Below are 12,467 nucleotides of genomic sequence, written 5' to 3'. Positions count from 1 at the left end.
CACGCATAAGCGAAGGCCTTGGCTTTGTAAGCGACTGTCAATAAGTTAATTTGCTTTAATTATTTTCAGTGGGTATGAGGAAACACTTTAAAGACACTGCTCATCAATTTTAGGTTGTGTTTCAGCCCATAATCCTGATCTTTGGGCACTCAGTGTTGGAGAGTACTGGTGGTGGGGGGGTGGTGGAGGGAGGAGTGAATGTCAAGCCAGAGGACTTGTTCATGAGTCTGCCTCTGGGCCTGGCCATGGTGGCCATTGACAGGTTGAATTAGCAGGCTGTGAAGGGCATCGTTAGACCCGACTGCCTGTCTCTCTTCTGTGTTTAGTTCCCAAAGGGGGAGCACACAGCCACTGACAAGCTTGAGGCTCTCCGTGTCTGGTGTGCACAGCAGATGCCAGGCTGCATCATCAGTCTTGGGATTGACACTTAGCTTAGTAAGTTTTTCGTTTGAAGCTAGGATTTGAGGCTGTCAGCTAGTTAATTTGTTGAATCATTTCGCTCAAGTATAAAGACTGACCCCTGGAACACAGTGTCAGGTCAGAGATGGGCAGACATGTGGTGCTGCCTTCTGTAAATAAATCAACCATTGTGTAAAGATTTTGAGATAACAAAGTGTGAAGCTGGATGAACACAGCAGGCCAAGCAGCATCTCAGGAGCACAAAAGCTGACATTTTGGGCCTAGACCCTTCTGTCAGCTTTTGTGCTCCTGAGATGCTGCTTGGCCTGCTGTGTTCATCCAGCTTCACACTTTGTTATCTTGGATTCTCCAGCATCTGCAGTTCCCATTATCACGTGCAAAGATTTTGAGTCTAGTTTCATATTGCAACATCTGGCTTGAGATCTAATGAATTGATGATGAGTTGGGATGAATGCACATGTGGAGGCGGTGGAGTGTTGATAATGGATCAGTAATCCAAAGCCCCAGGCTAATGTTTTGGGAATGTGGGATTTGAATCCCATCATGGAACATTTTGAAGTTTAAATTCTATTTTAAAAAATGCAGAACTTTAAAAAAAATCAAGCTCAGTGGAAACCGTGAAACAGACTGAAAAGAACCCATCACTTCCCATTGGTACCATTTGGATTTCAGAAAAACTCGGGCTGTTGGTGACCGCAATGAGAATATCAGATATCTCTATAACATTCTCCTGTAACACCACAAGTACATTATCAAGTAGGTAGAGCCATGTGAAATAAGTACACATCCAAGCAAAAGAAGCCAGGAGAGCTCAACAAATATATAATTATACTTGATAAAAATTTGAAACTGTTTCCAACCAGGAGTTTGTTGATTTGTAGAAGCACTGTATTGTTCACAATGTTCATTTTTACTAATGTATAACTATCCCATTTATTTGCCCAAGTGAAGAGACTTCTAATTCAAGTCAGCAGTGCTGAATATCATGACACACATCCTTGCTTCAAGGAGAAGTATAGTTCAAACAAGCACTTGTGTTGCTTTGGGCTTTCAAGGAGAAAGCCAGTTTCATTGTAGAAAGCAATGCCTGACACTTTAAACCTGTCTTCCAGTTCATTATGCCTGGGAAAGGTACAACCGCAGCGTTAGGGGGAGAGCTTCAGTATTACAAGTAAGCAACAACCAAGGAACAGTATTACTATTATAAGTCAGGATGGTGTATGGCTTCAAGAGGAATTTTCAGGTGGCTATGATCCGACATGTTTCCATCCCAGGTTCTTCTCAACAACAGAGGCTGCAGCCTTGAAAGGTGGTAAGCTCTGCCCAATATTTGAGCATTTTTGCACACAAACAGGGTGCGATTCCTTGAATTATTTCTGTCTGCTAAACCCATGTTTTTATAGGCTGTTTTGAGGTTATAATAGATTGTGGACAACTTTCAGAGTTGGAACAGAGCTGAAACACTTGATATGATTGGTTCTGTACTGTAGCAGACGGGCCTGTATTATGATGAGAGAGAAAATTATTCTGAAATTTGTTTTTTTTTAAAACCCCTTTTTCAGGATCAAGAAAGTGCATCAGCCATGTTGACTTTAGCAAAAAAACTGAAGCGTGAAGAGGGCATGAAGGGGAGAAGCAACACAAATCCGGGGACAGACTCATCCCGTCGTGTGTCCATTCGAGATAAGCTGCTCATCAAAGGTGCACGACTCCTCTCTGCTGCTCTTTGTTTATGATCTCTCGCATAGCCAATGACTAAACCAACAGCAGGTCACACGTTAGTGAGTGTGAGATAGAAGTACTAACAAGGTTGTAAATCAGAGAGTTTGTGAGTTAAATTAAATAGATGATGTGAACATCCTTATGAACCTGCTGTTTCAAGTATTTTTCTATGATGCGCTGGTCTTGTGAATGTTCTCACGTTCCTGTGGATTCTTTTAGTAGGGTAGTTAACATGCCAGAGGGGTGTAGAATAGCTCCATATGGGGGTATCTGTTGAGTCCTCAAAGTATTCGTGAGTTTTGTTTTTCAGTGAGCTGCTAAGAGTCAAAACAACCTGAGTGGAAACTGTCAGTTTATGTTGTATGCGCTGATCTCGATTAGAAGGGAAGCATAGCAGCCCAGCCTTTGAACTCTACCCAGTGACTGCCGCTAGAGTGTGTGCTGTCATTGGCTCTGGTGAATACATGTCCTGTAAGTACTAACTACGTAGGCTAATACTAGAGACATGTACCAGTTACTGATCTCCCACCTTAGTTAGGTACTGCTGCCTGATTGGGCTGGCCACTTGGGACGGGCTCCAACTCTTGATATCATGAACGTTGCTTACAGAGAGGATTCTGCTGTCTTTTATCTGTCTGGCTAGATGTGATTCCAGGCCCAGTGAAATGTAGTTGACTTTGAACTGCAATTTGGCTTTCTGAACTATTAGGGATGGAAAAGAAATGCTTGCCTTGCTCATGAAACCCATGCCACAAGATGGAATAAAATACCTCTGTTTACATGCGCTACCCACTTGGGACAGCTCCCAGCTGCAGGGCTGCCTACCTAGGATGGCTGTCAGCTCTAAGGATAAAAACAGATGTTGCAGCTGTAGCTAAGAGACGGGAGGAAATGAACTGGCCTGGGAAAGACCTGCAGTCAAGCTTCTGTTTCTAAATTTTAGAGTTGTGCCATGATCAGTTTCATAACCTTAGTCCTATGTTCAATAAGTACAAAAGTCGAAAATTTGGCTTTCAAACCAACTCCAGCATGCAATGGGATCACAGTTGATCCGATTCTAGTCCCATCTGTACATTCCAGTCTTCCCTCCATAACTTTTGACTCCCTTGTCTGTCAAAACTCTAATTCAGCCTTGAATAAATGTTAATAAAAGAGCCTTTACTACTACTGGGGAAGAGAATTCCACAAACCACCACCACTCCTGGAGGAGAAAAGACCTTCATCTCTGTCTTAAATATATTCACAAACATCCACAGTCCTCTTGTGGAGATTTCCACAACATTCAGCCTGTTGGTTTCATAAATTTCTCCACGTCCTTGTCCAAAACTGTTGGCCTCTTATCCTGAGATGGTGCTCCTGTATTCTGGAATCTACCTTAAACTCCTTCAGAAGTTTCATTGTGATCACCTCTCATTCTTCTAAACTCCAAAGAATAAAGGCCCAATTTGCTTACCCTCTCGAAGGAAAATCATCTTATTCTGTGGATCAATGTTGAAACTAAATGTAAGCCTTCTCAGAAGCTAGTTTGACACAGTACAGTTGTTTTTATAATCTTTCAGTAATTGTCCAGTCTATCTGAGAATACTGTAATTGCGTTGGCTTCAATTACCACTTGTTCCAAAAATGTCACATTCCAAGTAATCTCTGTGGAGAAGCTCCTTTTTGATTCTAGCTTTCTGTATACAGTTTTACCCTGAGACTGTGGCCTGAGTTTCTGATTTCCCAAGTGAAACTAATTTGCCGTGGTTGGTTTTGTGTATTAATTTTGCTTGGTGCAAATTCCCTGCAATCAGCAGTTGGAGAGTGCTCAACTGTTGTTGCTTCAGCCTTGGAATCTCTAACTTAAGGTGCAGTAACTTGCATGTTTTCACTAAATCTTAAAGGACAAGTTTAATGAGGAATAATACATTGCTGTATGGCTCAAATAATCAAAGTGAGGTAGCTTTCCAGATTGTCCTGCTTGGTGCTGATTAGTTCCAGCTCTGCTCTCAAGTCTTGCTAATGTTCTGTGTTCAAATCACATTCATTTCTTGAAGTACATTTGAAAATGGTCACCAGCAACAGAAAAGGCCATTGCAGTTAGTTGGTTAGATCTGTGTATCAAGCACTTTAGGGAGGCAGTTGATGGATAAGCAGATGGTTGGGAATGCAGCAGTCTTTATCCAAAGTTCCCTCGTAAACCTTGGCTTTGGCTCAGTACTCTCACCGAATGACATGGCTGTGAGTTCAAGCACAATATCTAAGCTTACCGGAGTGCAGTACTGGTGGTTTGGCAGTGTCAGAATTACTGTCATCCAGGTGAGTTTAGACCAGGGTAAGAAAAGTGATGAGCAATAATCATCTTTGCTAGAACTGGAAGATCACGACTGTTTGGGGGAAAAATGAAATAGATTGGGGCTGTCAGGAAAACTGTAGAATCAAAAGTGACCTGATGATCAGAGATAACAAGGTCAAGAGCTGGATGAACACAGCAGGCCAAGCAGCATGAGGGGAGCAGGAAGGCTGATGTTTCGGGCCTCGACCCTTCAGAAGAAACGTCAGCCTTCCTGCTCCTCTGATGCTGCTTGACCTGCTGTGTTCATCCAGCTCTACACTTTATTGTCTCAGATTCTCCAGCATCTGCATGATTATCCTGATGAAAATTCTGGATGGATTGAACAGATTAGACATGGAGAAGATATTTCTGCTTGTTGGAGAATCTGACATTAGGGACCATATGTAACATCAATAAATCCAGTCAGGAGATCGAGACATTTCTTTGCTCCAGATGTTTAGAATGAGGAAGTTAGTATCTAGGGACAGTTGAGGAAAATCATTTTGGTGCTTTCAGAAGGGAAATAAATGAGAGAAGAGGGAATTTAAAAAATCTGTTGAGAGACTGAGTTGAGCTTGAAAATGTGAAATGACTTGTGCTAGCACTGACTAGTTGGACAAAATGACTGTATACATAATTATACATAATTTGAAAAACAACAGGAAGTTCTTCCAGTGATCTTGCTGACAGTAATTGCATCGCAAAAGCAGATCAGGTCATCTGTCGCATTGCTGATTGTGGGTCTTTGCTGTGCATACATTGGCTACCTTGCTTCCAATGTTACATTGATGACAGCACTTGACATTGTCTGTGAGGCCATTTTGGCATAAACCTGAGAGAGTGAGACCATAAGACATAGGAGTGGAAGTAAGGCCATTCGGCCCATCAAGTCCACTCCCCCATTTAAATCATGGCTGATGGGCATTTCAACTCCACTTCCCTGCACTCCCTGTAGCCCTTGATTCCTTATGAGATCAAGAATTTGTCGATCTCTGCCTTGAAGGTGTCCAAAGTCCCGGCCTCCACTGCACTCAGTGGCAATGAATTGCACAAGCCCACCGCTCTCTGGCTGAAGAAATGTCATCTCATTTCAGTTTTAAATTTACCCCCTCTAATTTTAAGGCTGTGCCCACGGGTCCTAGTCTCCCCGTCTAACGGAAACAACTTCCTAGTGTCCACCCCTTCTAAACCATACATTATCTTGTAAGTTTCTATTAGATCTCCCCTCAACCTTCTCAACTCTAATGTCCTTCATTGTCTTCATACCTAGCAGTCTGGAGGTATACCTGTTCACCCTCCCTGACCTCCCATTACCACATGGTCACCAAGTGGAAATGAAACTTTGTGGTACAAAGCAGAGTTCTTCCTTTTTATACCCAGATACATCACCTAACAAGAATACTGAATCATAAAGATCCCCCATCCTCCTCAGGAGTGCTATCTAATGACTCCTGCTGAATTGAATATAGAAGTTGAGTAAGTATACATCTTTAAAACGCTCTTGTTTCAGACTTGCATGGTTAGCGCACTTGCAACCAGCCCCAGCCAGAGAGGCGGGCGGTACGAGTTTAGAATCAGAAGGCGAAAGCAGTGGGAAACTTGAGGTCTGAGAAAGTATTTCTCTGATCACTGGAGTTTAGAATTGTTTGTGGTATTAGCACTCTTGGGAGGAAAAACCATCTGTGAGCCAAAATAAAGAAAAATTAAGCTGCTTACATGTCCATCTGCCACAACTCTGTTCACATAGCTTGATGGATAAGTTATGAGAAAAGGCACCAGATTGGCTTTGTTATTTTGGTGGCCTCGCAAAAGTTAATTTGTAACTCCTGACTCTGTGGAGCTATCCTGAATTATATTCTGTTAGACCCACGTGTACCCTCAGTGTTCCAGAGCACAGCTCGGATTCCAATCCTCACGACGAAAGATGCAATTGAGATGAAAATTTGCTCAGCATTTTGCAGCTACAAATGCCTCAAAGTAATTCCTAGCGTGTGTGTTATACGCATATTGGATGCCCTTTAAGCCCAGTGTGTAAAGAATGAAGAACAGGTGGGATTTTAAGCTAAAGTGAATTAAGCAAGTTGTAGCTCCAAGTTAGGTTGCAGATTATGAAATGCACTTAGATCTACTTGGGCAGATTTTAATATTCTTAATAACCTTTCAAGCCAGAGTCTGTCTTGGCCATATCTTGACAGAATCCTTTGCCTTGAAAAGAAGGAAAATAGTGACTGTAGGAAGAAATATCATAGCCAAAGCCCCAGGCATATGTTTTCACTGTTATGCTTGGAGTTCTGAGTAGAATGTCATTCCTTGCTTGAGGAATATTACAGGACAGGGTGACCTTTTTCCTCAAAAGGAGTGCGTAATGAGAGTCTCGGGGACTGAATAGGACCACAGAGTCTGTATTCTTAGAAGTGCGCAATTTTGGTCCATTGAGTCACTAAGTCCTTTTGAAGAATAATCCGGTTAATATCTGATTCTCAAGCTCTCTTGATCTCAAGAGTGCAGTGGAGGCCGGGACATTGGATGCCTTCAAGACAGAGATCGACAAATTCTTGATCTCAGAAGGAATCAAGGGCTACGGGGAGAATGCAGGGAAGTGGGGTTGAAATGCCCATCAACCATGATTTAAATGGCAGAGTGGACTTGATGGGCCGAATGGCCTTACTTCCACTCCTGTGTTTTATGGTCTTATGGTCTTATCTTTCCCCATATCACTGCAATTATTTTCTGTAGCATACTTTTATTCCTGGATGTTGATACCAACTAGCATTTATTGCCAAGAACAGATGGCTGTCTTCTTGAATCTCAGAAATCCATCTGATGAAGATGTATATCTGAGTTAGGTAGGCAGTTCCAGGATTTTATTCAGCAACTCTGATGGAGCGGAAATAACTTTTAAAGTCAGAAAATAGTAAGTGATTTGGAGGAGACCTTGCAAGTGATGGTGATCTCGTGTCTGCTGACCTTGTCCTTCTATGCAGTGGAGGATGCAATTTGCAAAGTGCACTTGAAGGAGACTTGGAATTGCTGCAGTGCATCTTGACGGTGCACATACTGCTGCTGCTGTGCATCTGTAGTGAGAGGAGGGAAAGTTTAAACTGGTTGGATGGAGAGCCATTCAAGTGGGCTGTTTTGTTCTAGATGATATTGAGTTTAAGTATTTAAGATGTACTCACCCAGGCAAGTTGAGGATATTGAATCACACTCCTGACTTGTGGTTTGCAGATCGTGGACAAGCACTACTCACTGGAGAATGCTTGGCCTCTGCCTGCACTTCTGGCTGGCCCACATCAGTTTCTGGTGTCAGCAGCATTGAGTGTCAGCAGACACCGACATCAAATAGTGTTCAGCTGTTGTTTACTCTTCTTGCCAAGGCACTTGACCTAACCTTTTCCCCACATCGTATTCCATCTGCCAGGTTTTTGTCCACTAACCTAATCTGTCTCGATTATCCTGTATACTTTACATATCACCCTCACTGCTACATATCACCCTCACTGCTTGACTTCCCACCTACTTTTGTGTCATTTGCATACTTGGTGATAGTACATTGACTACATTTGTGACCCTAGCACTGATCTCTGTGGTAGTCCATTAGTTACAGGTTGCCAACCTGAAAATGCTCCCCTTGACCAAACGTCTGTCAGAATAAGGTGAGTGTTTTCAGGATGGCAACCTGTAACTAAGGGAGTGGACCAGGTTGTACAGAGGACAAAACAAAGTGGTGTTGGTGAAACCAAAACTGAGTATCACTGTGTAGATTGTGCAGAGTACGTGACACTTTACTAACAATATAGAAAACCCATTTTATGGATGGCCTTTGTGGTGTGGTGGTAGTGACCTACCTCAGAGTCAGTAGGTCTGGCTGCAAGTCTCACCTGCTCCAGAGTATATCATCTTGTTTCTGAACAGGTTGATTTAAAATATTTTGAAAACCCATTTCATAATTTTGTTTGACAATAGATGGATTAGCTGGTAATTGGCTAGGTTGAATTTGTCCTGTTTATTTTCTTGGCCGGGAAAGGACATCGCATGGGAAGTTGTTCACTTAGTTGTGTAAACATAGTTGTGACTGTGCTGACACAGTTAGTGCAGGACTCATTTATAACCAGAATTTTGCCCGGGCCCGTCGGGTTATAGATAGTACGTTCATTGGTTTCTGATATAGTGTGAACTTGATCAAATTAACTGAAGACTTGTTTGCTCACTCTGCTAGCCCGTGTCCTGTTAGTTGGTTAGTATCATCTCTACTATTTGCTATTCTGCCAAATTTGAATTTTTGGGAAAACTTTGAAATTTTAATGCATTACAATATTAAAGCCACTTAGATAAAGCGAAAAGAATAGTGGTCCCGACACTGAATCTTGTGGGATATTGTTGTTGAAAAACCTCTCGTCTGAAAAATAACTATTTACCATGTCTCATTTTCTGTGCCCTTGATCCACATACATTTTTTGGGAGTGATGAACACAAGCACAAAAACCACACACATACGTTGTCATGGCAATATCAGTTGCTGGAGATGGCATTCCTAAGCCAAAAGAAATATAACGTCACTCCGTTACCTGCGTCATCGTGTCACACCAGCTGGACGACCACTGATGACCCTGCTGAAGCCTGAGTTCTGGAAGAGGGGAAAGATCACCAAGTTGCACTGGCCATTTGGCCAGTCGTTTTGTAATTGTGACAGGGGAATGGTTGTAGCTCCAAACTCAATTTGAACTTGAGGGCTGGAGTGCAGACAGCACCAAAGGCTTTCTCCCCTTCTGGTCTCAGCAACTACTGCTTCGCTGAACATTAGAAAGCTGGCTAGATAGACTGTTCTTGCGGTTGGAAGGTAACTGCATCTGTCACTTGGCAATGATGTAACAATACCAGGTAGCTTCTGCGTCTGCATGCTCCTTATGCCACCCAAAGATTGTGTTCTGATGAATTGCAGCTTATTTCCTTCTATTCAGTTTGATCACGATCCTCTTCTGAGAATCTCAATTTTGATAAGCAGCCTTTTACATTGTATTCAATCTAAAGCTTTTTTAAAATCCGTAAAGATGATATTGACTGCATTCTCCTATTAGGCTTCTGTTTATTTTTGTATAATCTGGTCTAACACTTGTTCTGAGGATGTCTTTTGGATGAGATGCTAATAATCAAAGCCCTGTTTCCGCTCTCAGGTGGATGTGCAAAAGCCCATCAAATTATTCCAAAAAAACAACTGGAGTTATCTTCAGAATCCAGGCCAATATTTATCCATCACTCCATATCTTTTTTTGGGGAAAAGAAACAAATTATCTCCTAATTGATACTTGGTTATTTGTGGGAGCTTGCAATGTAGAAATAGGCATGTCCTATTTTCCATACGTCCCATATGTTTCAAAAATATTTAACTGGCTGTCAGCATTTTATTTAACATTAGGGGTTAATGTAAAGTTCTCTGAGAATAAAGTGAGGAGCAGTTCTTTCACAGATTGTTAGAGTATGTAGTACTAGGTCACAGGAAATATTTGAGATGGATGCAATTTCATCTTTTAATGGAAAATCGAATAAATATTTGAAGAAGAAAATAGAAGTTCATGTGAATCTGCGGGGGAGTGAAGTCAGTTTTAAAACGCTCTGGCCATAAACTAGCACAGATGTAATACTTTGAGTGGTTTTCTTTGGTGTTATAAACTCTGGTTCTTGTAGTACGTATTTTATTCAGTTAATCAGTTTATCTAGTGTAACATCCAGGCCAGCAGAATGTCTGTTTGGGTTTCCACACAGTAAAGATGGGAAGAAATTTGCTTCAGTGATTTTTTTTTTCACCTGATTTTCAAAGCATTTAATTTCTGCAATTTAAAAGGCTTTATAATATTTCCTTGCTTCTGGTTCCCAACTTTGGTCATCCCCTTCCCTTCAAGGAATGGAAATTCGGATTTGTCCTTCTACTCTCTTAGTGTGGTTTGCTCAGTCAGTGTCCTAGTTTCTCTGACTGCATGACATATGATGATAGACACCAAGTTCGTCGTCATTCTCCCATATTAACCCGGGTTTAACTCCACTCTTGGGCAACTGTCCATGTGAAGTTTGCACATTCTGGCCATGTCTGCATGGGTTTTCTCTGGGTTGCTCCATTTTCCTCCCACAGTCCAAAGATGTGCAGATTACATGAATTGGCCATGTTAAATTTCCCATAGTATCCAGGGATGGTAGACTAGGTGGATGAACCATGGGAAATGCAGGGTCACAGGGCTAGGGTAGGGCTATGGATTTGGGTGGGATGCTCTTTGGAGAGTCGGTGTGGACTTAATGGGCCGAATGGCCTGTTTCCACACTGTAGGGATTCTATAATAATTTGCATCCCAACAATTGTACCGATGGTCTTGCCTTGTGCTCCAGAACTAGCCATGTTGCTAGCCAAGCTTTTCAAGTACAGCTACAATACTGGGATCTACCCAGCAATGAGGGAAATTGCCGAGGTATTCCCGTAACACAGTGACCAACCATCAGTAAACTCCTCATCATCAAAACAATCATGGAAATGCATATTGATGGTGCTGTCAAGTGACACTTGCACAGTCATAACCTGCTCATTGCTCACTTTGGTCCTGATCTCTTTACAGCCTTAGTCCAAATATACGCAAAGGAGCTGAACTTCACAGCAGAAGTGAGAATAACTGCCCTTGACATCAAGACAGCAGTTAATTGAATGTAGTTTCATAAAACCCTTGTAAAATCAGGGTTTGGAAGAGTTCCATTGGTTGGAGTCATCCCTAGCCCACAGTAAGAAGGTTATGGATGTTGAAGGTCAAACCCCTCTGTCCCAAGACAGCATTGCATGAGTTTTTCAGAGTAACATCCCTATCCCAATATCTTCAAGTGCTTCTTCATGAGGGTAAAAGTGGGGATGTTCACTGAGTGCCATTTCAGCGTCATTTACAACTTGTTCATGCAATATACGCCAGCGTCTGGACAACATCCAGATCTGGCGTGACTGGCAATTAACATTCGCAGCAGACAAGTTAGCACCACCAAAAGGGAATTAAACCATCTCCCCTGACATTCACCAGTAGTATTAACACTGACTACTTCCACTACATGCATCCATTGACAAGAAGCTGGACTCGACTAGCCACCTGCGGTTGCTGCAACAGCAGATCAGAGGCTGGAAATGGTGCTGCAGGTAATTCACCTCTTGGCCACCATCTACAAGGCATAAGTCAGAAGTGTGATGAAGTATTCTCCAATTGTCAACATAAGTGCAGCTCCAAACGGACTCAAGAAACTCAATTGGATGAAGTAGCTTTGATCAAAATTACGTTCACAATATCTCTAACAGCAAAACACAGCGGCAGCAGTATGTAGAATATACCGAATGCACTGCAGCAGCTCACCATGGCTCCTTCCACAACACCTTCCAAACTCTCAACTACTGCCACGTAGAAGAATGAAGAGTGTTAGGGGAGCACCACCATCTGCAAGTTTCCCCTCAAAACCATACATCATCTTGACCTGGAGGTATATTGCCATTCCTTCATTGTAACTGGATCAAAATCCTGGAACTTCCTTCCTGACAGTACTATGACTGCACATGACCTGCATTAGATGAACTACTGTGGTATAAGAACATAGATTACTTCTCCCTCCTCAAGGATAATTAGGGATAGGCAATATATGGTGGCCTTGCAACATCCCATGAAACAAACAAACATTAGAACAATTAAGTTTCTTCCCCATCATGTTTTTGATGTTTTTAAAATCTGTGAAACTTTTGGATTTATAGCACTTCACTTTGCCTCTGGCAGTGTGATCTGTGCCATTTGGATGTAAATTGTAATCTGTTCTGGTACTGAAAGCTGCAATCAGCTTGTGCAGGAGTCAAAGCAAATTATGAAAAAAGCGGTCAGCAAATTGCGCATGACCTGTTCCATTAATGCAACTTCCTTCCGGGCTGTGGTAACTTTAGTGCATGATGTCCTTCAAGAGAAGTCCTGATCTGTTCTCATTTCAAAGATACCAGTCATTAAACAAA

The 12,467-nt window shown here is 42.1% G+C and overlaps 1 protein-coding gene across 2 annotated transcripts in view; it reads left to right on the top strand.

Annotated features, from left to right (window-relative positions):
* ube2f (ubiquitin-conjugating enzyme E2F (putative)) overlaps positions 1-12,467 on the top strand; it is a 104,462-nt gene that overhangs the window by 23,838 nt on the left and 68,157 nt on the right. For both annotated transcript variants that reach the window (XM_048533881.2, XM_048533880.2), the window contains exon 2: positions 1,983-2,121. In XM_048533881.2, the coding sequence (XP_048389838.1) occupies positions 2,004-2,121 (118 nt within the window). In that variant the 5' untranslated portion in view covers positions 1,983-2,003. The remainder of the gene's footprint in view (positions 1-1,982; positions 2,122-12,467) is intronic.

This window comes from Stegostoma tigrinum, chromosome 7 (assembly GCF_030684315.1).
Source record: "Stegostoma tigrinum isolate sSteTig4 chromosome 7, sSteTig4.hap1, whole genome shotgun sequence".
In the NCBI taxonomy this organism is placed as follows: domain Eukaryota; kingdom Metazoa; phylum Chordata; class Chondrichthyes; order Orectolobiformes; family Stegostomatidae; genus Stegostoma; species Stegostoma tigrinum.
The sequence above is the reverse complement of the archived record's forward strand: the minus strand, read 5'-3'. Positions and strand labels throughout refer to the sequence as shown.